The sequence below is a fragment of the Solanum stenotomum genome, chromosome 6, assembly GCF_019186545.1.
Source record: "Solanum stenotomum isolate F172 chromosome 6, ASM1918654v1, whole genome shotgun sequence".
Taxonomy (NCBI): Eukaryota; Viridiplantae; Streptophyta; class Magnoliopsida; order Solanales; family Solanaceae; genus Solanum; species Solanum stenotomum.
The window spans coordinates 1,419,051-1,445,649 of NC_064287.1; the positions used below are offsets into that span (position 1 = coordinate 1,419,051).

Consider the following 26,599-nt stretch of genomic DNA (forward strand, 5'->3'; position numbering starts at 1 on the left):
TTTGTTATTTTGGTGGCCAGTGAGGGTTTCTAATTTTTCAATGATGAGGAGTGATTATATATATATATATATATATTGAGTAATGTTATGACAATTTTGGTTGGAAAAATTTGGAACAAGCAATTATGACCAGTAACTATACATTACGGTTGGAATTGGGTCCTGGGTGTTCTAATTATGTGGAATATTTTAGGGTGCATGGAATCTGGGTATTATTGACTATAGCAGGTTGACGTGTTATTGTTTCATTAGTTCTTAAAATTTTTCTTATGATATTTGGAGAAATTGGAATTTAACTCTACGCTTGAAATTTAGAAAATATGAAAGTTGGAATGTTAATTGGAATTAAGATTAGGAACTTGACTATATATTTGAGTAAGTTTTTGGGTTCAGACTAGACCTATAGTGACATGAGTATTGTTAGTTTCGGAATCTTATTGTGACTATGTACTTGAATAGATTGCATTGATTTGGAAGCTCAACGAAAAGGGAAGGCTCAAGTCTCAGAGTGATTGTTCGGTTATTTGAGGCAAGTGGATTTCTAAACCCTTGCTAAGCGTATGGAATTCGTGTATTTCCTTGTGGTATATGTTTGGGAGTAATGGAAATTGGTGATGGGTTGACTTGTCTATGTTGAAAAATTCTAATGATGGAAAAAGGGTAATAAAAAGGCTTGTTGTTTAATTATTGATGTTGTGTCACGATTGTATTGTTGTGAATTGTACATTGATGTTAAATTGGTCATCTTCTCATTATTTGTGTGAACATGTCATTTGCATTGTTCTGAGACATGGTTGTGATAAATGTTATGTGATAAGAGGATGTACCATTATTGAGGGTCGTATCGCGCGCCGCGATGGATACTATATTTTGAGGGACGTATCGTGCGCCGCGATGGTTACTATTATCGAGGGTCGTATCGCACGCCGCGACGGATGCATGGACAGATATGTCCCCCATGGGTCCCGGACTGAGAGACAGCGGGTGTGTATCATTAGGTCAGACATGCATCACTATACTTGACATTGCATTTCATTGCATTGCACATTTTTATTATTGATTAACTTGATCTTGTGTGTTGCTGATTTTGTGAGTGCCTTTCTGTGAAACTTGTTATTGATGAATATTGAGTTGTTATTGAGAATATATAATCTGTTAGAGTGTTGTTGTTGAGCTGTATGCATTGTAAACTATGAATTGTTAGGTTGGGCTGGTTTTATGCAGGTTGTAGTTATGGAGGATAGGATGGGGTGTAAGGAGTACCCGTATTCTGTTCCCTTAGCTTGTGTTTAGAGGTTTGCTTGTTGAGTACCGTGTGGTTTGGTACTCACCCCTTGCTTCTACAATCTTTTGTAGGTTACGAGCCCGGATCTTCGTGATACCTTCCATTCTCTTCGTTTCCGAGGCTTTCTGTGGAGATCTGAGAGGTAGCTGTTTGTCATCTCAGCGAACCTCCTTACTCTTGTTTATGATTTTGTTTTTACTTGAAGGACAACATCATTGAGACTTGCGTATTTTATTTCAATTCCAGTATTTACATTAGAGGCTTGTGCACATGACAACCAGGTTTTGGGGATTAAATTAAGTTGACTTGTTTTCGTAATAGTAATTGCTATTGAACTTTGCTTTATTTCCGCACTTTATAGAAATGATTGGGTTTTAGGCTGACTTGTCTTAGTGGGATACGACGAGTGCCATCACGTCCATTTTTGGGTCGTGACGGTAACGCTTTCAACATAATATTTTTTCATATTCGAAGTTTGAATTCGAGACTTATGATTAAGAATGGATTAATTCAACTAATGCACCACAATCTACGTTGATGAATTGTTTGAGAGTTAAGCTAACTTTTTTTTATATGTCTTTTAATTTTATATGTGTTTTGTCCTTTTCCATTTTGAAAAACCAATACTCTCTTCATTTTATTTTATATATCATTTCTTTTTATAAATATATTGGTTATTCCCTTTTCTTATTGAAACACATGTTGACTTGTGGTAAATACTTATTCCCTTTTCTTATATAGTAATTTATATGTGTTTTGTCCTTTTCCATTTTGAAAAACCAATACTCTCTTCATTTTATTTTATATATCATTTCTTTTTATAAATATATTGGTTATTCCCTTTTCTTATTGAAACACATGTTGACTTGTGGTAAATATTTATTCCCTTTTCTTATATAGTAATATATGGACCATACATTCGTTGGTTAAATTGAATGGTTGTTAAATGTAGAAGCATGTGCAAGCATTCAGTCTTTCATGGCCCCAACAAAGTACAACATGGTTCAAAGGTAGTAAATAATTGAAAGGTACAATAATAAATGAACTTGGGGTTGAGGAGACAATACAATATGATGGTTTCATTTCATTTGCTTTAATTATGAGTTTGGTTGTTGTTGTTGTTTTTGTGTTTTTTTTTTTGGAGGGTGGGGGTTGGGGGGAGGGGGGATTTGATTGTGAAGTGAAAAAAAAGTTTTTTTGTTTTTAAAGTGAAAAATAATTTTTGAAAATTATAGAGTTGTTTTTTTACTTTTTGTCAGTAATTTGGAGTGATAGAAACGATTTTACGTTGCTTTTCAAATTTAATTTCATAATTTATGATCAAACATGTTTTTCGGAGTTGAAATCCAAAAAAAGTAAAATATTTTCATGTAATTCATATAATTTAATTATTTGTTATTTATTATTCACTCAGCATTAGACTCTTATTTGAAATTTGATTAATTTAAATCTACGTCAAAAAATCTCACTTTGAGATAAATTATTCCCTTCTAAGAATGAGTTCATACAAGTCCTATTCAAATTTGAAATCTCAAACTATAAAAGTAAAAAAACATTACCACTCCATCAATCATAAGTAAGTTTGATAACACAATGAAAAACCAATATTGAGTGTGTTTTCCCAAAATAAAATCTCCTTATCAACAAGTATTGTGATGGAGTGGTAAGTACTCATTCATCCTTAATCAACAGGTCTTGGATTCGAGCCCCCTTGGGTATGAAGTCGACTTTGTCATGAAGTGCTTTACCACTCAATGTGAGACTTTCCAGCGCGAATTCAAATTTAGTTGGACTCCAATGTAAATACCGGACATCAAATAAAAAATAAATAAAAAATCAAATCTCCTTGAAGTGGATGGCGTTCAACAGACCCCTACCAGAGTATTACTAACCCAAAAATTTATTTTAAAGAGGTATATATGCACATATAGCAATATAAAGAAGCTATACAAAGTACTTCTAAAAAAAATACTTTTTTTCATAAAGAAATCATGTGTTTTGATTATTATATACTTAATTATTATCTTTAATTATTTAAAATATTGACTCCTCATAGAAGCTCTTGTCGTCAACTACATTAGAAAAGTATTTACTAATAAAAACGCCATAAGTCGAAGAAAATATTTTTTGTTCGAGTTAAAATGGAAGCAATGAAGGGGGTGAGTTCCGTAACCCATGTGAGCCTAACGAGAAGAGAGTTAGTCTTAAAAAGCAAGTCAATTTAAGATCATCTTCAAATTTTACATCAAATTTAAAATTTGGTGTAAAATTTGGTGTTTTGAGCTTCAACCCACATCAATTTTACACCAAATTTGGTGTGTGAATAGTGTTACACCAATTTACTTTTTAAATATTTTAATTTTATTTTATTATACAAACTTTTAATTAAACATTATATAAATTGGATGTTTTAATTAAATCTCTTGTATATTTAATTATTTTTTATGTAATATTTTTATAATATTAATTTTAGATATAAAATTTAGCTTTTTTATAAATTAATTTTTCTATTTATGACTTTTTTTAAAAATTAAATTTATGTTAATTCTACTATAAATTATAATTGGATATAACTACAATTAACCTTCACAAAAATTAAAAATACAGACATATAAATTATTAAACAAATAATACAATGTACTTAAAAATAACCAAAAATAATAAACATTCAACAAAGTAGTAATTGACATTCACCATGAATAATATATGATGAATGTTTTAGAAAGAATTTGTTTTATGAAATAAGAAAATATAAATGAAATAAAAAATAATAATATAATAATGAAGAGTAAAAAAAAATTCCTTTTTGGTGTAAAATTTGGTGCAGTGGATTGGAATTGATTACATAAAAAATAATGATAACATCAAATTTGGTGTAAAATTTAGTGTTTGGATTGGAGATGCCCTAAGCAATTATAATATTGGACTATGTGTGTGAACAGTCCATTTAGGTTTTATTGTACTAATACTAATTAGTCAATATTTATTACTTTAAAAAAAATCATTACTAAGGTTACAATAAAAAAATATACTCAATTATATTTTGACTTTTTCAAATGATAAATTATTTTAGATAATTTATTTTTAGTAAAAACGATAAGTGATCCAAAGTGGAGTACTAAACTAGGTCTATTACCAAATTGAAATAAGGAAGACCCCTCCCTTGTCCCATTTCATTTTAAAAACTTGAAAAAATAATTTATTTTTAAAGCGAAAAGTAATATTTTAAAATAAGTGATGTGACCATGAATACAAATAAAAGTTATTTATCAGTATTTGAAATGAAAAAGGTGAAATTTTTTATTATTTTTTTAATTCTTAAAAAAATCATTTTTATATAGCTCTACCCTGCCTAGTAAGGCTACTAGCCTACTACTAATTTATAGACAGGTCACTCAATTATTGGATATTGGAGTTAATATCTCATGGTCACTCAACTACTCATTCTTTTTTTAAAAAGTAATTTAACTTTAAATTTTAACTCAAAAGTTACTTAATTATGCACTTTTTTCTTAGAAAGTCACTCAACTTTAAATTTTAACTCAAAAGTCACTCAACTATCTACTCTGTTCTCAGAAAGACACTCAATCTATTTAATTATTTTTTTAATTAAAATTTACTGATTTAATTGTTTATATAACAAACCAAAATTTTAAAAAATTACAAATACCATTTAAATCATTTAGTGATCCACCCACTTAATCCGATCCATTAAAAAATATAATATAACCCATTTTATTTTACCCTTAATCCTAAATTATTCCCTCTCTTTCTCCTCTCCTCTGCTCCAACAATGGAGAACGAAAAAGGAAAATGTAGAGGAGCAGAGGAGAAGAGAAAGAGAAGGAATAATTTAGGATTAAGGGCAAAATAAAATGGGTCATATTATATTTTTTAATGGGTCGAGTTAGGTGGGTGGATCACTAAATGGTTTAAATGGTATTTTTTATTTTTTTAAAATTTTGATTTGTTATATAAACAATTAAATATCAGTAAATTTTAATTAAAACAACAATTGAATAGATTGAGTGACTTTCTGAGAGAAGAGTAAATAGTTGAGTGATTTTTGAGTTAAAATTCAAAGTTGAGTGACTTTCTAAGAAAGAAGTGCATAGTTGAGTGATTTTTGAGTTAAAATTGAAAGTTGAGTGACTTTCTGAGAGAAAAGTGCATAATTGAGTGATCATCTGAAATATTAACTCTTGGATATTGTTTAACAAAAGTTATCTTTCTTTTTTTTCTTTTTCACAAAATATTTAAAAGATCATTCTAAATTTACCGTGTTTTCTTCATATTTTTTAAAACTATCAATAGTCTGAATTATCTAAAAAAAGAAGGTATAAGTCCAATAATAAGCAACCGATCCAAGACAAAATTATAATGTAAAAAAAAATAGTTGTAGCAAGATTTTCTTCATTATCGCACTCTGAAAAATGTATCTTTTTGTGCAAATCAAATTTGTCACACAATAAAACAAATCGCCAAAAAGTGAGTCACTCTACCATATTCTAGCATAAGCAAAATAGGAAGTTTTCATGTCTTGCTATTCTATTTTTTAAATTAACACCTTTGATTTATGGCCTTGATTTATTATAGACTACTTGCTATTAGGTAATTTTTTCTTTTATTTAATCCACATGTACGGTGGACCTTCTTTTTTTTTGAGAAGTTATCTACTTGCACAAATATTTCTACTATATTTACTAGTTCTCCTTATAGTTTGAAATAATTATATTTTATATTATTAATTAATAATTTTATATCATATTTTAAGTCAGACTTAGATACATATTTTATACACCTGAATACATGTTTTAGGCTACCGAATACATTGAAATAAGGAGAGAATGAGAGAGAACAGGAGGGAGGCGGACGAGACTTGTCAATATATCTGAATCACACCAGATACTAGTGTACTAGTGTGATTCACATGTATCTAGGACATAAGATACATAGGAGAATAGCAAGCGAGATAGAAGGGATGTGAGCGAAATTTGTCTATGTATCACAGATACATGTAATTTCACTTGGATACAGTTTATTTAAAAAAAATCACACCTAATTTCGACCTGATATATCATGAAATACATGTATTTAGACGTATTTGAACATACCAAAATCTGATAAGATTTGTAATATTACAAACTAACGTGTATCTAAGTAATTAACTCCTAAACTAATAGAATTGGTCCACATAAAATTAACTTTTCAAAACTTAAAATAATCCGACCCGACCCGAACCCATAACCCAAATAAACCTTCTTTCACTTTCTTTATTTTCATGGTTTTTTTTCTCTAAATACTCTTCTTTTCTTTTTTCTTTTACCAATATGGCATAGTCTTTTAATAGTACATACTACTGTTTTTTACCTTTCTTTTATGGTTGATTCTTTTTAGTACTAAAATTTAAGGCTATGTAGCGTAAGCTATACATAAAGCTATGAAGTGAAAGTTGGGACTTTCTAGATTTTGTTACTGTTGTTGTGATTTTATACTTCCTATATATTACTCTATCTATATCTATTATCATGAGTCACTCAAAAACATCTTTCATACAGATATTCTCTTTTTTCTCTCTGCCAAACACACAATGTATAGACTTGTAGAGTAGTGTCATAAGTTATGCTTCGAAGGCTCGTTTGGTACGAGGGATGAGAAATAATTAATTCGAGATTAGATTTAGGATGAGTTTATCTCATATTTGATTGGATTGTAGTATTATTTTTATCTCATGTTGAAGATGAGATAACAATTATAGATTTGGCTAATTACGGAATAACTTGTTCTCTAATCAAAAGAACGTGAAGACATAAATTCAATGGCTCAAGTTGTGCCCCAAGACATAAGTTGTCTTTGGGGCATAATTTGGACTACTAAGACTGATGACTTGGGGAATAATTTGTGCCTTGGGCTTAGTTTCTTTTGCATTCAGACATAATTTGTGCCATACATATATTTTGAAGTATAACTTGTGGCTTGGGCTTAATTCTTCTGTGAGATGCATAATTTGTGTCACTAAACTTAAACTTTGGACATAAATTGTGTCACTAAACCTATGCCCCGAGGCAGTGGCGGAGCCAGGATTTTCGCCAAGGGTGTTCATACTTTAGGACAAGTAAAAAAATAAACCTTGCTAGTCAAATTATAAAGATTGGCTTCAAAATAGTCATACCTCAATATCAAATTAACCAACTATCCAAAATGAAAATTCTTAAAACAGAAACTTACAAAATATCAATGAATAAACTAAGGAAGATGAAGTAGGACAAATATATTGACGGATAGTTTCATATACACCAAAATATGTAAATTGTAAAGTGGTAACTACAATTGCACTCGACGACACTTCATCTCTTGAAATGTTTTCATAATACACTCATTAGAAACATCTTTAAATACTTTTTTCTCTACATAAGGTACTATGCAACCATCTAAGAATTCATCATCCATTCGATTTCGCAAGTCATTCTTGATAATCTTCATTGCCAAAAAAGCTCTTTCAACTGTAGCAGTGGCAACAGGTAGAAGCAAAGCAAACTTCACTAAAAGAAATACGAGAGAATAGGTTAAATGCTTCTTTGTCTCAACCAACTTTCTTGAAAGTTCTCCAAGTCCACCCAAATTGGAGAACCTTTCATCAATATCACGAACATCAATAATGTAATTAACAAGTTGATTCTCAAGAGCTCTCATGTTGGACCCATCAAAATCATCAGGATATAATTCAACCATTCTCATTATCTTCCTTATGTCAAAACTAGAAAATGAATCAATTGGATTCAAGCAAGATACTCCATTAAGCAAATCACTTGTCACCTCATTGAAACGATCATTAAGTTCTTGTAGTTGCCAATCAATGATTTTATAAAACACATCCACACGATAATGATGCAAAGTAGTACAAATAACTACTTTACGTCGTGATCTCCCAGAATTAGCATATGGATCATCAAAATTGGGTAATGAAATGCCATGCTTGATACAAAATGCTTCTACCTTTTCTTTAAGTGAATCCCATCCAATATTTTTTTTAAAGAGAGGATCCCATTCATTATCTCTTAAAGCTTGCAACCTTCTCTTTGCTACCTTTACAAGAATCATGGCATTTGCAATGTCTTGCTCCTTTTTTTGTAATGAAACATTAAGATCATTTGTGATTCCTAAAACATCTGTCATCAAATGCAACAAGAAAATAGTCTCAAACGTTTGACAACTTCTGAGAAATCCCGATGCGCTTGCTCTTTCTTCCAAAGTACTTGCATTTTCAACAAGAGTATCAAGTACATCAACAATAGAGTCAAAGCTACTAATAAAGTTTCCAAATGACTTGTAGTGAGATCCCCAACGAGTATCACCGGCTTTAACAAGACCAAGTTCTTGATTCAACCCTCTACCCGTTTCTAGTTCACCCATATCCAATGCCATTTGGAGATGCTTTTTTTGAGATTCTCGAAAATTATCCACGCGTTTAAAAGAAGCTCCCAACACATTCAAAATATTTGAAATTAATAATACAAGTTCACCTACTTGAACACACTTTTTAGAAACCGCAACAAGAGTCAATTGAAGTTGATGAGCAAAACAATGAACAGAATGAGCCGATCTACTTTCTTGTCTAATCAACGTTTTAAGACCACCTAGCTCACCTTGCATATTACTTGCCCCATCGTAACATTGCCCACGTACATTAGATAAAGTCAAAGAATGGTGAGCAAGTACATCTACAATTGCTTTCTTTAGAGATAAAGCACTAGTATCTTTAATGTGAACAAGTCCAATAAATGCCTCCATCACAAACCCCATTTTGTCAACATATCTTAGACAAATAGCCATTTGCTCTTTGCGTGACACATCTCTAGATTCATCAACCAATAAAGCAAAGTAGTCACTATTTATATCCTTTATTATTGCCTTAACTGTTTCAATCTTACAGGCAGTCACAATATCTTTTTGGATGTCATGAGAAGTCATTTTATTATTTTTTGGAGCTTTTTCTAACACAAAAGGTTTAATTGCATCACATCTAGCAGCTAACCAAGAAAGAACTTCAAGAAAATTACCCTTGTTCAATGACGATTCACTCTCGTCATGACCACGGAATGCAAAACATTGATCCAAGAGAAGTCTTACCACATCGATTGAAGTGTTTAACCGAATCCGATATTCATGCTTACTTTTATCATACAACTTGTAAAATGGGGCTTGAATGGATTGTTGTTCTCGCATGAGATCTTCACACTTTCTTTTGGATTGATTATGAACGCTATTCGGTAGACCAATATGTGTAGCAAAACTATCTTTTCTATGCCAATTTGTAAATCCCTTAGTCGAAAATACATTACCACCACCTTGATTAATGTTTTCTCCTTGAAACAAATAACAAGGTAAACAATAAGCAGCATCCGCACTAATAGTGTATTCCAACCAATCGCGATATTCATCAAACCATGTATAAACAAAACGATGTGGTGTTCCAAAAAAATTAGTTTGAGGAAACTGATGATTTTGAGGTTGACAAGGACCTTTAATGATATATGCCCTCCTTATCTCATCACGAAGGTTTGGATGATAATTCAAAATTGGAGTTCTTTCAGCCGGATCAGCCTTTAAATCATTTACATCAAATTCTTGTCTTTGGGAAGAGTGAGATGATATTTCTATTTGGTTGACATTTTCATCTCGGCGTAGTTGATTTTGATTTTGAGGCGCCAAACTTGTTTTGGGTACTCTAAAAAAATATTTCTCCAAACTCATTGAACACCAAACTGAAATAGTAGTCAAGATCAAGTATACCAAACTTATTAAAAAGCATCCACAATACACCAAATAGTTGATCGATACTCAAATAAATAAAGTAGCTTTTAACATAAAAACTAAGATATTCAAGTCTTTCAACACATGATTAGAAAAAACTAAACTAAAGGAAAAAAAGAATTAAGAAATACCTTTTCACACTTCAATGGCGGTTGAGGAAGAAATATACAATGATTAAAGCTTCCAATTTCTTAAAACTTGCAAATATGTATGAAAGTTGAGAAGAGAGAAAGGTAAGAGTAAAGTTGTAAAGGGTTTTTCGGAGAAGAAGAAGTCAAAAAACTAAAAGGAAAAGACAACTATGAATCTATTTTTTTTTTAAATTAAGAAAAGTAAAAAATAGACCTTTTATTTCCTTTTGTTTTTCTCAACTTAAAAAAGGTAACTTTTGTACTTTTTCTTAAGAGAAAAACGGAACAAATATTAAATAAATGAATTGTTCAAGCCTGGGATCGAACCCAGACTGAATTTTGCCTTTTCTAAGAGAACAAATGAAATAATGAAAAAATTTAAAGAAAACGCCAACGCTTGGGCTCGAACCCGGAACGCTGAGGCATCTTTGCACAATCTTAACCGCTGGGCTGTCAACCTTTATTGTGTCAAGGTTGTGCAACAGTTAGTATATATCCAAAAAATTCGATATTTAGTATATATACCCGTAAAAAATTTTCGACGAAGGTTGTTCATCTGACCACCCTCGCCATGTCATAGCTCCGCCCCTGCCCCGAGGCGTAACTTGTGTCACTAAATTAATGTCTAGTGAATTTTGTTTTGCCTTGCAATTTTTTATTTTGTTTTTTGCGTTGTCGGGGATATTTTCAGTCATTTTTTTTATATTTGAAATTTTAAGTGATAAAAATTAAAAATCATCAATTTGAAAGGCAAAAAATTAAAGACCAATCCAAAATAAGAATATTTGTGTGAATGATCCATAATTGTCACAACCAGTCATTCAGTTTGAAGTAGGCCCAAATGATGGCTTAATCAACACTGACTAATAAAGGGAAAAAGGACGAATTTACCCCCGAACTTTGATAAATGGTACGTCTATGCCCTCCGTTATACTTTGGGTCCATCTCAGCCCCTGCCGTCCAATTATCGGTACACACATGCCCCTCTCACTAACGCCCCCCTCATCCTGTACACGTGTTTTAATCCTAATCAACTATCCGTTTGACCATTATTTTTAACCCAATTCCCTCTAACAACCCGCCCCATAAACCCATACCCACCCGATTCCCTCTAAAATATCCTAAATCAATTAAAAGATCCAAATCTTCCGGGTCTCTCGTTCCTCTCACAATAGAGTTGAAAAATCTCACGGCGGTGATGATGTTGATGCTGATGTTGTTGATGATGAGAAGTACTTTGATAGTATTGGTGAGAATCTTTCTCAACCGGAGGAAGAAGCTGAAGCAGCGTCGTGGATCCTTTCGACGCCGAAAGAAGGGAATGATCAGATTTATTACTTGTTTAATGATATGGATTCGTATTTAGATATAGATCTAATGTCATGTGAGCAAAAACCGCATATTCTTCATCATCAACAGCATCAACACGGCCATTATAGCTCCGACGGAGTTGTGCCGATGCAGAAAAACAACGAAACAAGTACTCATTTACCAGGTCCAGTCGTTGATGGATTCCCTACCTACGAAATCGATTTCGCTAGATCTAAACCTTACATGTACAATTTCACCTCTCAATCCATTAGCCAAAGTGTATGCATCTGTATCTTCTCTCGTCTATTTCCTTCTTCCTCTTCCTTCACGTGAATCGATCTCATTTTTCTTTTGTTTAACTAACAGGTTTCAAACACTTTTGTGATGAACTCATCAGCCGGTGCCGACGCCGACACTGTACCGAATGCAGTTTTCGGTTCAGACAGAGAAGCATGGGTAATGAGGTATAGAGAGAAGAGAAAGAATAGAAAGTTCGAGAAGACGATTCGATATTCTTCTAGAGAAGCTTATGCTGAGACTCGACCCAGAATCAAAGGGAGATTCGCTAAACGTACTGAAATTGAAATCGATTCACTCATCGCCGCCGATGCATCATAGGGCGTCGTTCCATCGTTTTAGTTTCTATATCTATTTATTATCCCTTTTTTTAAAAAAAAATCGAAGAAAAAATCAAATTTTATTTTTCTTTGTTCTTCTTCATGTTGTTGTTATTAGTGAGGAGGATCGTAACTATGTGTTTATATATCTAATTTTGTTTCCCATTTTGTATAATTCAGTAACTGTTTTTGTTGTAAGTTTAGGTCAAAACACTATTTAAAAAAAATAGAAATTTGTAATGGATAAATTTTGTATTAAAATTGTATTTAATTTTGTTTAACAATGCATTATAGATAGGAACGAGAGACCCGAAAGATTTGGGTCTTTTAATTGAGTTAGGATATTTTAGAGGGAATCGGGTGGGTATGGGTTTATGGGGCGGGTTGTTAGTTTATGGGTTAAAAACAATGGTCAAATGGGTAGTTGATTAGGATTAAGACACGTGTACATGATGAGGGGACCGTTAGTGAGAGGGGCATGTGTGTACCAATAATTGGACGGCAGGGGCTGAGATGGACCCAAAGTATAACGGAGGGCATAGACGTACCATTTATCAAAGTTCGGGGGTAAATTCGTCCTTTTTCCCACTAATAAATACAAGTAACTTACACAAATCTCATTAATTTAGAAATTAATTACTTAAATTCATGCTAGTTTGTAATATTACGAATCTTATCAAATTTTGGACTTCGAATACATATATCTAGCGCACCCAAATATGTCTAGATACATTTATCTCGGATACATGGGGTTAAAATTAAGTATAATTTGTTGAAAATACACAATTCCAAGTGGAATAGCCTGTATCTAACTCTCTTGCTCGTATATCTCCTATATTGCTTGTCACTCTCTTCTCTCGCTCGCCTCTCTTTCCATAATTGGTATTCCAGATACACGTATCTAGTGTGATTCACATGTATTTGAGGAATATTCACATGTGTATGGGGATCTCACTCACCTCCTTCCTATCTCGCTCTCCTCCCTCCTTCTCTCGCTCACCTCCTTCCTATCTCGCTCTTCTCCCTCCTTCTCTCACTCACCTCTCTATATTTTAGTGTGTCTGGTAGTAAAAATGCATGCATCTAGGTATATCTGAATTGAAATCTGATATAAAATAATTAATTAATGAGAAGACAAGATGTAGTTATTTCAATTATACAAAGAATTAGTAAATATGATAGAAATATTCGTCTATTTGATAGTTTTTTCATGAATCAAGCCAACACTAGCTTAGTGGACTGTGCTAAGAATTTGTTGGCCCATTGAGCCCAAAATTCATCTCCACACTTTTTAAAAGAGAAAATTTAGTAGTGAAATTTTGCAATATTTTAAAATGTAGTAACATGTTTTAATTGTAATTATATATTAATTGTAATTGAGACGTAAATATTATACTAATACATACATAGAACTTAAAATCATTTTAATAAGCTTTGTTTGGACAGAATGATATTTGGAGAACCTTTTCATTGTTGCAACAGAATTATCCAAGATTAGGAAATTGACAAGAGTTAAGCAAGACGAAACTAAAACAAAATATTATTAATGAAGCAAAATTTAGAAGAAAGATTTTGTTTTCTATAAAGGTGGACGTTCGATATTTTCAAGTTTGATTTTTATAGTTTGGTAATCGACACAAGAAAATAGGGATAGATATCAAATACTGAACTTTGAAAATTTTATTTATTGACAAAATATGTTCATAATTTATCTAACATTTGACATGCTAGTTTTTATATAAACAATGTAAAAATATTATATCTCCATTCTCAAATCCTAATATTATGAATTTATTGACATAAATCAATTAAGATATGCAAATCACTCGTTAATATTATCCATATTTATGATAAATAATTCATTAAGGGGTCGTTTGGTGTGAGGGATAAAAATAAATAGTGATGGGATCAAATTTTTGTATCTTGTTTGGTTGTCATGTTTGGGATAACTTATCCACCATTTATATCATAGTGATGGGATAAGTTATCCCAAGATAGCTAACCCAGAATAACTTGTTCCCAACCAAACGACCCCTAAGAATAGATATTAGGATCAATACGACTCAATATTTTCAAAATTCAATTCGACAATTCGATAAGCAATACTAAAAATAAATCATCTCTTATATGTAATCAAACTTCAAATCGATAAATTTTAATTCAATTTTCGATGACTTATGTCCGCCCTTAATCATAGATATATAAACAAAAGAACTAGCAGTAATAAGACACTTGATCATATTAGGTAGCAACATTAAATTGGTTTAGAAATGAAATAACTGTGCATGGAATCATAAATGAGTGCAGCTTTATTTACAGAGACTTCAAAGACACAATTCAGTGCTCACAAGTACTCCATACTTTTTATTTTATTTTCGGGCATGTAATATTTATATTAAAATTTGATTAAATATAGATTTATGTATTACATAACTTATTTTTAAAGGTAAGACTTTAGACAAGACTGTTTGAATAAAATAAAATAAACATTTATAAACACTTATTTTAATCAAAATAACAAATATAAGTCAATTAAGTTCATATGTATTGTCATAATGCTAACAAATATATAAATTAAGCAATAATATAAAATTAATTATTTAGATAATGAGGAATTAAATTACTTATTCTTTCTTATGATATTTGATGTTAATATGATAAAATTAAGCCTTACAATGCTTAGACAACTTTTAGTACACTTCCTGCCTTAATGAACTATTTCATATGAGACAGGAGTTAAAGCAAGGCCAAGAGGAGGAGAGTAATTTCAGTATATGTAAGTTAAAGTCGAACAACTTATAGTTATCAATTTATTATTTTGTAAAATTTTGTAACTAAATATTAAAATATCAAATCATATCAAATTAAGTTTATATAATATTTTTAAGAATAAAAAAAAAATTATAACAACAACAATGACATTATATCCAATGTAATTCTACAAAGTAGGGTGTGGAAGGATAAAGTGTGTACAACCTTTGTCATTATCTTAGAGGTAAAAAAACTATTTTCGATAAATAACTCAAGAAAAAGACGGTCCAAAGCAGTATAAAGAAAGAAAAGTTGAAATGTAATTAAAAAAAACTACAAATAATAACCAAATTCAAAAGACAAGAAACTACAAAAAGTAATACAACAAATAGTAAAATAGAACAAACGAGACACCGCTCAACTATTTAACTAACCTCTTATCCTAATTTTTGTTTTATCATAACCTTTTATTTACCATCATATCCTCCGTAAGTGAAAGTTACATTATGTCTTGTCTAATCACCTCTCCTCAATATATTTTAGGCATATACTTTCACCGTTCTTGAAATCATTCATAGTCAATCTCTTACGACCTCATGCATCTCCCCTGCATATACTCGAATCACCTTCACATTTTCCTTTTTTTTTTAAGCCCTGTTATCAAATCTTGTTTCTTTTGTCTCTCTTCTTGTTTCTTTCTTCTACCTAACACTAACACCATTTTTAACTGAAAACTCACATTCTCTTGCCCCTTCATTTTAGGCGGATAAACCGGTGTAAATTTTACAGATCCAAGAGTACAAATTCTTAGGTAAATACTATTTTTTTTTTTGCTGTTTTTGAACATTTTTCTCTTTTTTACTGACACCCTTTCGTTCTTTGTATGCATTTTTTGAGTTTGTGCATGAAGTTGCTGTTTTGTTACATAAGTATTGTGGTTCTTGATTTTGGGGTTCTTCAGATACCTCTGTTTACTGGTGTAAAAATTTGATCTTTTTTCTTTTCAGCTGTACTTTGCAACAGAAATTCTTAGAATTCATTTGCTTTTCTTGAGAATTTTAGATGATTGTTTCTTGATTTAAGTATTTTTCTCAAAAGGGTGTTGGCTGATTTGGGTATTCAACACACATTGGAATCTCATTGCTTTAGTGTTTTGCTGTGGCAATATTTAAGGTTGATCCTTTTATCTTTTTCTTAACATTTTATTTCTTGTGTAAAGATTGTCTCTTTTTGCTTTTTTATTGTTTACCAATTTGATGTATTTTGAGAAATCTTGTTTTTTCTGTTATAAAGTTAGTTATAGAATTCTCCCTCTTTTTATGGCCTTGTGTTTAGTTCATCTTTTAAATATTTGTTGATTTGTGTTTGTGATTTCACTAGTCAATTGCTTACATTTTCACTTCTTCTGGATCTTGTTTATCATGTGTTGAAATTATAGCTGTTGATTACCCAAATTTCTGAGCTTTTTGCCTCTTTCAAGCATTGAAGCAATGAGATAAAATAGGTTTATTATGATGAAAGAATCTTGTCCTGAATATATCTCATTCCTTTTGCAGCAAATCAAGAGCTAAGATGGAGGAGAGTTTTGAGTTTCGTCGATGGGATGAATTGATTCCTGATGCACTTGGGCTAATATTTAGAAACCTTTCACTTCAAGAGGTATTAACTATAGTCCCAAGGGTGTGCAAGTCATGGGAAAAAGCAGCAAAGGGTCCTTATTGTTGGCAAGAGATTGACATTGAGGAATGGAGCAAAAATCGATGCCCTGATAACCTTGATCGGATGCTTCAATTGCTTATTACAAGAAGCTGTGGCTCTCTGCGTAAGCTTTGTGTTTCCAGTCTCTCTCGCGACTCAAGCTTCTCATTCATTGCAAACAAGTTAGTACATTATCAGTCTTGATAGTATTTCCATCTCTCAGCTACTGCAGTAGTCTATAGTACATTTAATGTTGCACATCGTTTTAAGATACTGTACTTCAAGATCAAGTGAGTTAGTATAGAGTTTCAGAATGGTTCTTATCCATTTGCATGATGTGAATGAACTTTGAGATTGTTGGTGATTTAGATGGAGTTATGTGAGCTCTTCATCTAGCAGTAAAGACCATGACATTATTTGTCTAATCCCTTCTCTGTTTTGCTTGCAAGTGCCAAATTTCTGCAGATGTTGAGGTTGCCAAAAAGTGAAATAGGTGATTCCGTTGTGGAACAAGTTGTGGGAATGTTCACGAACATTACATTTTTGGATGTAAGCTACTGCTTAAAAATAGGAGCCAGAGCCCTTGAAGCTATAGGGAAGCATTGCAAATGTCTCACTGGTTTGCGTCGAACAATGCATCCCCTTGAGGTTATTGGCAAGCTATCCCAAGACGATGAAGCCTTGGCGATATCAAGTACAATGCCAAATCTCAAGCAACTCGAGATTGCCTACATGTTGGTTGGTACAACAAGCATAATTGAGGTACTTCAAAACTGCAGATGTCTTGAGCTACTGGATGTAAGAGGTTGTTGGAATGTGAACCTCGATGATGATTTCATGAAGACATTCCATCAGCTAAAGGTGGTTGGTCCGATTGTTGTAGATTGCTATGATGGGAATGGTTGGGACAATTGCTCTGACTATTCAAGTTCTTCTGGCTATGTACGGTGGGATTTTGTGGCTGGTGATGTGGATGATGACGACTTTGATGAGATGTCTGATGTGTATTGGGAGGATGATCAAGTTATTGAGGATGTCGAAATGTGGTTTTATGATGACTTAAATGTTGTGGACTCTGGATATGATTGGCCGCAATCTCCTTGAGGTTTGACGATCAAATTCTACTTGATCAATTTCCAGAAGTTCTAAAAATTGTACTACTCTATATATGAAAGTTAACCTGCTTTCTACAATGTATAAATGTGAATTCTGTCTTGTGTACCTTACTCCTCTTTTCTTTTTCTGTTCTATTACATTCCTGACTCTGTGTACTTACCTATCTATTCATATATAACAAAGATTTCCATGCGTATATTCATCTCATCTGTCTAAGCCTTGATGGATAGAGTTATCTGATTCTTGTGCTGGTGGGAGGTACCTAGTATCCGGTGGAATACTCGAGGTGCACTCAAGCTTTCCGGACACTACTGTCACGAAAAAAATGTGAAGTGAAAGCTAGAATCCAACAAGGTCTACCAGCATTTGTCTAAGTGATCTTCTAAGGCCCTCAAGAAAATATCCCTAACGAAAAGTGTGCTGAAACATTGTTGACCCTGTTTGTTCAGAAGAGAACCGTAATCCTCAATAACATGTGAGTGATACAAAATTATCCGGTATCTGTGTTGGAGGAAGCATCCCCTACAAGATTGTTTCACGTTCCCCCAAGTCTCAAATCCGAGACCTCTGATTTAGAGGTGAAGGAATCCTTAGTGGCAAAAATTTAAAGACCAACTCAAAACAGTTGCAGCAGAAATGCTCCAAGTAAAATGTATTATCAAATCGGTAAATGCTTCCAGAATACTAATACAGAAGGGACTTCCCTAAAAATCACATGCAGATGAAGGATACCTAAACTTATGATAGGCAATGGCTATAATGTCTCAAGCAAAATCTAGTTGATACAGTATCATGATCTTTTATGATTAAAGTGACTGCTTGAATTAGATTTTGTAGTAGCATATCGCATGGTTTAATAGTAAGGCATGTACCGTGAAGCCCTCCTGAATCTTGGAACTTTCCTGCAAAATGCGAAACAATCATACGTGTGATTCATCTACTTGATTGTCGAGGCGAGATAATCAACTGAATCAAACTTACCCATATCCATAAGGAGAATAGAAATAAGGGGCAGGTGCATATGGCCTTCTGAATCCGTAAGGTTGATAAGGACTGAAACGTCTAGGGTGAAACTGTTTCATCCCTGGTACATTAGTCCTCTTGGGCATAACCTGCAATAGAGGGAAAATCACAATATGAACACATCAAATAAGAAAAGACTCGGTGGAAACACCATATTAGTGTGTCATAGATAATATGGCATTTGATTGCAAAATCAGAAAACTAAAACTTCATAAAAGTGCCCGAGTAGTTTGGTTAGACTGATTGAACAACAACCATATCCTCCCTTTAAGCTACTACTCCAATTAGGGTCAACATTTGGCTCTTCAATTCGGTTATTTAAAACTTTGGTTTTTGATTCTTCGCTGATATATACTGAACCCCAGACCCCACCTAGTGGGATTTCACTGGGTTGTTGTTGTTGTTGTTGCTGATATATACTGAACCAAAATTGGTTCGGTTCTTTGGTATGACCTCATATTTAATCATAATACTTATACAAAGCCACATAATCTAAATAGAGAACATAAAAGATTTTACAGTTGAACAAATTAGACAAACTCACCTATTGGAACATTATAATCGACGTACAGTGCTACAGTTATAACTCAATTGAAAGGGTCATCTATAGACGCAAGTTAAAGGGAATTAACATCCTATGAAGTAGTGTTCACCTTCCGGCTTCTACACAACTTATGCCGGATAACTTGATTCCTGCAAAACTTATGCCGGACAAGACAAAAATTTCTAAACTTGTGCCTTGTGAAATTAGGTCATGGATAAGCGTACTTTGGCCCACAATTTTTCATTAAATGAGCAGCAGGCGCAAAAAATAAAGACCACTTCAAAATAGGGGTAATCCGTGCAAAAACTTCTTACATGATCTGTATGCAGAATTGGGTATTTGGGTTTGGTCTTTTTGGGCTTAAATGTGTATAGTATATATTTTATAATTATATAAAAATAATTCGGTATTTTGGTTAAACCCAAATACTTCAACTTCAAAACCGAAACAGGACCGGAGAACCGAATCAATTCGGTTCGGCCCGGTTTTAATGCCCACCCCTAACTCCAATCTTATTTTTAGTCAAGTACTGTAATCCACATATATGCTACTCTAGCAAACCACAATCAGTTTATGTGTTTTCGGTCTGACAAGACAAGGATCAGCAAGGTACAACAATTAAATGACAGATTTACTCTAAGACAGATTGTGTATTGTCACAACCTGTTCAGTATGTCCCAAGTCCTTTAGTGCAGAGCCTTCCATGTTTATATATCTCACCTCCCACCAACAAACATGACATGACATGGTTGATAAAGAGAAACTACTCTATTCAAATAAAAGATGAAAAAAATAAGTTCACCTTCAACTGGCGTCCATGCAGTTCTGACTCATTCAGCTGGAGTGCCTCCTGAATAGCTTCTTGTTCCACGAATTCCACATACGCAAAACCTTTAGGTTGACCAAACTTATCAGTCAGGATAGTAACTCGATTCACAGTACCACATGCCTGGAAATGCTGCTGAACTTCTTCTGGGGTACATGCATAATCAACCTGTCACATGAAATTTATTAAACACGACATGGTAACTGCAAGTGACAATGAAATAAGGAATTCTACACTTCAGTCTTCATGGAAAGCTAGAATTCTTCATCTATTTTATGGTTAAGTTTTGCAAAACCTATGATCCCAAAGATGATGATATTATAGTATAATACACATCCGGATATCAACACATAAAGGAAGAGAAACAATTTTGTGCCCCAACACCTTCCAAACAAGAGAAAGATCATCCAGCTCAGCACACTTAGCTTTCCTGACTTTACTAAGGTTAGACACAGAAAATATTTTCCATTTTTCTTGCTGTAAAATCAAATTTTGCAACTAAAAACGATTTCAATGCTCTATAAGGATCTAAAAGGTGGTTTCAAGAAAAACTTTCATCAATCAATTACAAATCCAAAGGATAATTCTCTCGTCGGCCAAACTTTGGAGTCAAAATGTTGATGGTCCTCATTTACATCCTAAACAAACAAGAAATACTCCTTTCCCTCGTTCTTTCACCCCAATGAAAAATAGTGTAGGTACAAATGGAAACTGACTGCCGATCACCATAGAAGCACGACAAGAACAGATCATATAGTTCAAGAATGATAGTTTTGGTAGCCGTAGAAGAAATAAAAGATAAGGCCGAAGGCAAAGTAATGACACCTCACCATATCAGGCTTAATAGCTAGTCAAATCTGAATACTCACGTCCACCAGCTGCCTGCAGCAACCAGACTCGGCAACTAGAATTTGCATGCCGATGAAAAGGGTTTGCACTTCATAGGCAAATGTATCTTTCTTCTTGCAAGAAGGTCGAAACTTGAACCTAAGGTGAGAGTACTTTTAACAACAAAAAAAAAATGATTTTGTGGTTTCCATTTTGTCATACTTTTTCTTTATCTCTCACTGCAGAATTGTCTTTCAATTCCATCTTTTTCCCAGTGGAGCTTCACAATATTATTTTTTTCATGCTTTTTATCTTCTTTCTAATCTTTTTCTTTTCTTTTCTTTTCTTTTCTTTTTTTCTCTTTTCTTTTTTTTTTCTATTTCTTTTTTTTGCTGAATTGCTGTCTTTCTTATTCAAACTTTTCACAAGTCAACATACAGGTAAAAATGCCTCTTAAAAGAAATATCTAAAATCAGAAAAACTTCTTCCACCATCAAAAACTTATGGTGCCAGCGCTATTCAGAAATATGAATGCACCTGCGATTATAGTGACAGAAAGTCAAGGCATGACTCTCAAGATGCATCAAAGTCAAACCAAAACAAAGAGATCATCAGGAAGAACCAAATATTCCTTGCAATTACAAAAAGGAAAAAGACAATTATACCAAGAAGTTTGGACATTGCAACAGAAGAAACAAAAAAAAATGGTGCATGATGCAAGTTAAGATCAAGTTCTATATTTTCAAGCATAACAAATAAACGAAGCTTTCAACCATCAATACAACCTCCCAAACAAGATGACCACCCCTCACATTTTCGATATTCATGTTCTAATACCACATTCATAATGAAATGGGTCAAGACATTGCAACTTTATAGAGCCAGGAAACATGAACTAGGAATAAACATGCTTCCAACGCTTCCAAGGGAAATGCGGTGTATTACTTCTTTTATATCAGTAGATGTAATGAAAAATATATATGCAATCCTTCAAGAATACTAACAGCTTTCAGTAGGGAAAAGATTTCCCCGACTATAGTGGAACTAGAATGTACTTTGCCCAAATGTACTACAGTTTAGTACGACCTCCACCCCAAAATAGAATTTGGTTTGTTTAGCTCCAAATTAAGAGAAAATTTTGACTAGATCATTATACGAGTCGCATGGAGATGTGTCTAATTGACAGGTTGAATATGGGAGGAAAAGAACACTTGATTGAAGGATTGTCATATAAAATAAAGATGCTTAAAAGAAAAGTTATTTAATTTGAACTTAGAGAAGGAAAAATTATCATTTAAAAGGAAGTTTACTTGTCACAACGACAAGTAATTAATTAAGAAAAACTTGATCCTTAACCACCAAAGTACTTAAAGCCTCCTAACTGAAAAACTTCAGAAGCAGGCTTTGCAGAGAGGGAAGGAGAAGTACCACATGATACTAGTCATCTACCATTACATTCCATAAGTCTAAACCCTTGGTTGACTCATTCTAAGATTCAACCCAAAACATGAATCTAAGGTTCAAATCTGTCAAAAATTAGCTCAACTCATATACTAATATTATCATTCATGCTCAATTCCTCATTTTAAACTCTCAAGTATTACTATGCACGTCTCAAATAGTAATAAAAAATAGCAAGTAGAACACATGGTGACATCGATACCTTGAAATATAAGCTAGTAGTGATTACACTTATTATGGTGTTGCTACTTTTAATCTGCAAGAGTTTTTCTTGTGAAATCAACTCTCAATTTCTCCTACCAAGCTTCTTGGTGTCACTAATATGGAAGGGCAAAGAGTTCAAGTAGATTCCTCCCTTCAGCCCCACATTTCATATTCACTATGTGAAGTGGAGTTGCCTAATATAATTCTTGTGTGTCATAATCTGATCCTCCTCTTCCTTCCTTCAGCGTGAGGCTTAGCGTGGGTTAAGTTATCAATTATTTTATCTATGCAAGTATTTCCACCGTCATGACTAAGTGAATACTTATTTTCCCACTTACAAATATCATAGTTTTATCTCCTTGTATATATATTATAGGAAATGGTTTATTTTTCATTTCTTAAGTCCTTTAACCCATGCCTGATCTTTCCAACTCAACTCCAAGGCATATCCGACATCCATATAGATACATTTTCAATTTATAACACATAAATAAAATCCATTACCATATTTATCATCAAATTAATGTGTTCAAGCCTTAGAAGCACCAGCTTTTTCAGGGGCTTCACAACATGTAAACCTATGACATGTGGAGGAAGCTGTTAGAGAATTAACTTGCCTCTCATCGTTTGTGTAAGAGGTTTCAAAGGGGTTCAAATGGTATCGGGCTACACCACATCCATTCCCTTAAGGTTTGGGTTGGAGGCTCAGATTCTTTTCAAGATCCAACATTCATCCCTTGCCAGAAACCATGGTATATTGACATAGGTATGCCAAAAGAGAAAAAAGAGACAGTGTAGCATAGGCTTATGTAATATAAAATATGCACTTGCACGGCAAATTAAAAGTCACACTACATAAACAACCTTCTTCTGCATACAGATTCATACTTTTATTAAACAACGGGACTATCAAATATACAACAATTATTACTACTGTGCATCAAAACCAAACAATTGATATCTGCTACGAGTATCTTCTATATCCATTTCCCTCCATTTGGACCTGCTTAATTACACTATTCAAAAGGTGTTACACGAGCCTAGGTAAGTATATCATAATATATTCGATATTGTGAGGATTTATAAATTAACTAATTTTATTTTGGTTGTCAGCCTACCACAACGTACATTTATCTATGCTTGGAATTAGCCATGTGAGCAAACTAACAAGGCAGAGTTCAAATTATCAAATTTGATCAACAAAATCAGTTCCACCGGAAAATCAAACAAATCACTTAAGAATACACCAAGTTATCTGAAAACATTCTTGAATCAAGTAGAGCACTTCTCCAAGAATTCAATCACCAAATAGAAACAATAGATTTTTAGTTCTTACATTGCCAACAAATATTGATCTTGAATCCACCTCCTCGCGGTTTGCCTGGGATGCATCTGCATTAGCAGGATCTGCAAAATAAATGGTTCCGAAAATGATTAATCCATTTTAAAAAATAAAACTTCTTTTTAAAACTGGTACCATTAACTCAGAAAATAGAACTTCAACAATAATTAAGAAAAAATTTGTCCCCCGAACTTGGTTCAATTTGCCAAAGGTTGAGGGACTTGTGACTAAAAACGGTTCGAGCCTTGCACCACGAGAACTACGTCCAGTATTTATGGGCCCATATCCCCAAGTTTCAAGGACTGCGGTCCTAAGGGTCGACTTCAGACGGATATCAGTGTTAGGTTATTGAAAATTTTAAGTCTAGACTAATCACAGCCAATTACTGGTAGAAATGTATACTTTAAGCCTCATTGACAATTCCCGGCTTCCCGCAAGTTTAGTGGTACAACTGATAAACTAGTCTTTACAAAATATTGAATCTTTCATTTCCATTATGTAATGTTTTATTGCATTTCCAAAGACAAACAAAACTTGATCATTGTTTTGGGTAACGTTTGATCAGTTACTATGGCAAACTCTACTAGACGTTTCATCAGTTACTGTGGCAAACTCTACCAGAAAAGAAGCATCTTTTCATAGTCTCTTACAGACATTATATTTAGGGATTTAACATAAAAAGATTGTTCAACTTCTAAGGATAGTATAGTAACTGTCACAGACCCTAGCAGAACAAAGCATCCTTACTTAGATCCCAATAACCCAAATATCACAACCTTTTAAGGAAAATGTCAGAATATTAAACCTACAACCACTTCTTAACAAGCCAACAAACATTCCCATAGTAGATTAATAGGATTTCAAGCATTGACACCAAATTATAGAAAAGCAGGGGCAGAGTCATGATTGAGCTTACGGTTTGGTAGAACCTAACGCACACCTTTTATTTGTGTTATAAAAATAATTTATCCATATCCTAGTAAATTCCTTCTCTACCTCCACAAGGCAGAGGTAAGGTCTACCTACACTCTACCCTCCCCAGACCTCACTTGTGAGAAAGCACTGGGTATGTTGTTGTTATCCTAGTAAAATTGCATTTTCCAAGGGGCCGTAAGGCGTTTGGCCATGAAATATTTTTTACTTCTTTCCGGAGTAAAACACATTTGGTTATAACATTCCTGAAAATTTTGGAATTTAACTGTTTTCACGAGGCAGAGGTTAAATCTGCCTACACTCTACTCTCCCCATACCTCACTTGTGGGATTTCACTCAGTATGTTGTTGTTATCCTAGTAAATTGCATTTTCCAAGGGGGCGTAAGGCGTTTGGCCATGATTTTGCTTACTTATTCCAGAGTTAGAACTCCAGAAAACACATTCGACCATAAATTCCTGATAGTTTCAGAACTCAATTGTTTTCACCTTTTCAGATACTTTAAGAACACCAAAAATGCTCTTTTCACTCCAAATTACTCACAAAAATTCAAAAACAACTCTAATTTTCAAATATCATTTTTCACTTTGAAAACAAAAACTAATCTCGAAATTCTAGCTCCGCCTCCTCCGCATAGAATAAAAATATAGTAATCAAGCAAAAGAAAAAGTGAATTCTTTTTACCTTGAACAGAACCCATCTCTTTCTCAACTTTGGCCTGCATCTCACGTAAAGCAGCAGCTTCATCTTCCATCTCTTTCAATCGTTTCTTCATCTCATCCAATTCCTTCAAATTTCAAAATTCCAATCTCATTAGATCCAATGCTAATTAGGGTTTTTCTTTTATCACATGAAAAAAAGATAACATACAACAATGTAACAGAGTACCTTAACGGCATCCTCGTCGGCGGCAGGATGATTGTCCATATCAGCTTCCATTTCAGCCTCCATTGGGATTTCTCCACCGTAAACTTCATGCTCTTCTTCATCCATTTCTCTCTCTCTCTTTCTCTGCCGCAACTCCTTTTTCTTCTTCCCTAAATTGCACACTCTAAACCCATATACGGGGCGGGCCGACTTCGTTTTGATGTTTTTTTTTTTTTTTTTTTTTTTCCTTTTATATAAAAGTACAATTAGTATAGTATACGGCTATACATGATGCCTGGATACGTCCCTCTCCTTTCGGATACATTTCTATCCGCTTTCAAATACATTCATGATTACGTCTCTGTAAGTTTACCGATGTATAAGACATCGTATAGTTTTAAAGATTTTTTATAATTTAAAAGATATAATGTAATTAGCTTTAATACTATGAGATTTATGTAAGTTTTTACTTATTTAATTAATATTATAACCACTTCCTATTTTTCTTTTTAGTATAATCATATGATATTTGGAAGGATAAAATTCAAATAATCCACTTTTTAATCATATGTTTGGAATTTTAAATTTCAAATATGAAATTCTAAGACATCATATAAAATTTCAATTGTGAAATTTGAAATCGCATGACGAGATTGAACTAATTTTTTTTTAATTAAACAACTTAAAAAGTGAGTAGACTATGATATTACTATTATGCAAAAGTCACTAATTGAATTAATTCAAATTTGAAATATTTGCATAAACATAATTATTTAAGGCCATTGTATAACTCTCATTTATAATACAAAATAATAACATATCTAATATAAGCTTATAAAGTAGGATTGA

At 33.0% G+C, this 26,599-nt stretch overlaps 3 protein-coding genes and 1 pseudogene across 3 annotated transcripts; 2 read left to right on the top strand and 2 right to left on the bottom strand.

The window, feature by feature from the left end:
* Positions 1-7,609: 7,609 nt before the first annotated feature.
* Positions 7,610-9,511, bottom strand: LOC125867217 (uncharacterized). The gene has a single exon (XM_049547640.1). The coding sequence runs from the start codon at positions 9,509-9,511 to the stop codon at positions 7,610-7,612; it is 1,902 nt and encodes a 633-aa protein (XP_049403597.1).
* Positions 9,512-10,598: 1,087 nt separating this feature from the next.
* Positions 10,599-12,180, top strand: LOC125867218 (zinc finger protein CONSTANS-LIKE 5-like; annotated as a pseudogene).
* Positions 12,181-15,538: 3,358 nt separating this feature from the next.
* LOC125867652 (F-box protein FBW2-like) lies at positions 15,539-17,912 on the top strand. Its single transcript, XM_049548210.1, has 3 exons — positions 15,539-15,720; positions 16,466-16,789; positions 17,057-17,912. The coding sequence occupies exons 2-3, from the start codon at positions 16,482-16,484 to the stop codon at positions 17,709-17,711; spliced, it is 963 nt and encodes a 320-aa protein (XP_049404167.1). The 5' UTR covers positions 15,539-15,720; positions 16,466-16,481; the 3' UTR covers positions 17,712-17,912.
* Positions 17,913-18,360: 448 nt separating this feature from the next.
* LOC125867731 (polyadenylate-binding protein 2-like) lies at positions 18,361-25,949 on the bottom strand. Its single transcript, XM_049548300.1, has 6 exons — positions 25,772-25,949; positions 25,568-25,670; positions 23,946-24,016; positions 20,093-20,284; positions 18,705-18,835; positions 18,361-18,625 (listed from the first exon to the last, which is right to left on the bottom strand). The coding sequence occupies exons 1-6, from the start codon at positions 25,874-25,876 to the stop codon at positions 18,577-18,579; spliced, it is 651 nt and encodes a 216-aa protein (XP_049404257.1). The 5' UTR covers positions 25,877-25,949; the 3' UTR covers positions 18,361-18,576.
* Positions 25,950-26,599: the final 650 nt, after the last annotated feature.

Bases quoted from the DNA above. Each gene is read 5' to 3' on its own strand.
- LOC125867217 (XM_049547640.1), bottom strand. From the start codon at position 9,511: ATGCGAGAACAACAATCCATTCAAGCCCCATTTTACAAGTTGTATGAT.
- LOC125867652 (XM_049548210.1), top strand. From the start codon at position 16,482: ATGGAGGAGAGTTTTGAGTTTCGTCGATGGGATGAATTGATTCCTGAT. The intron at 16,790-17,056 runs GTTAGTACATTA...TTTGCTTGCAAG, and splicing joins TTCTCATTCATTGCAAACAA to TGCCAAATTTCTGCAGATGT.
- LOC125867731 (XM_049548300.1), bottom strand. From the start codon at position 25,876: ATGGATGAAGAAGAGCATGAAGTTTACGGTGGAGAAATCCCAATGGAG. The intron at 25,671-25,771 runs GTACTCTGTTAC...TGAAATTTGAAG, and splicing joins CCGACGAGGATGCCGTTAAG to GAATTGGATGAGATGAAGAA. The intron at 18,836-20,092 runs GTGAACTTATTT...CCTCTATTGCAG, and splicing joins TGCATGGACGCCAGTTGAAG to GTTATGCCCAAGAGGACTAA.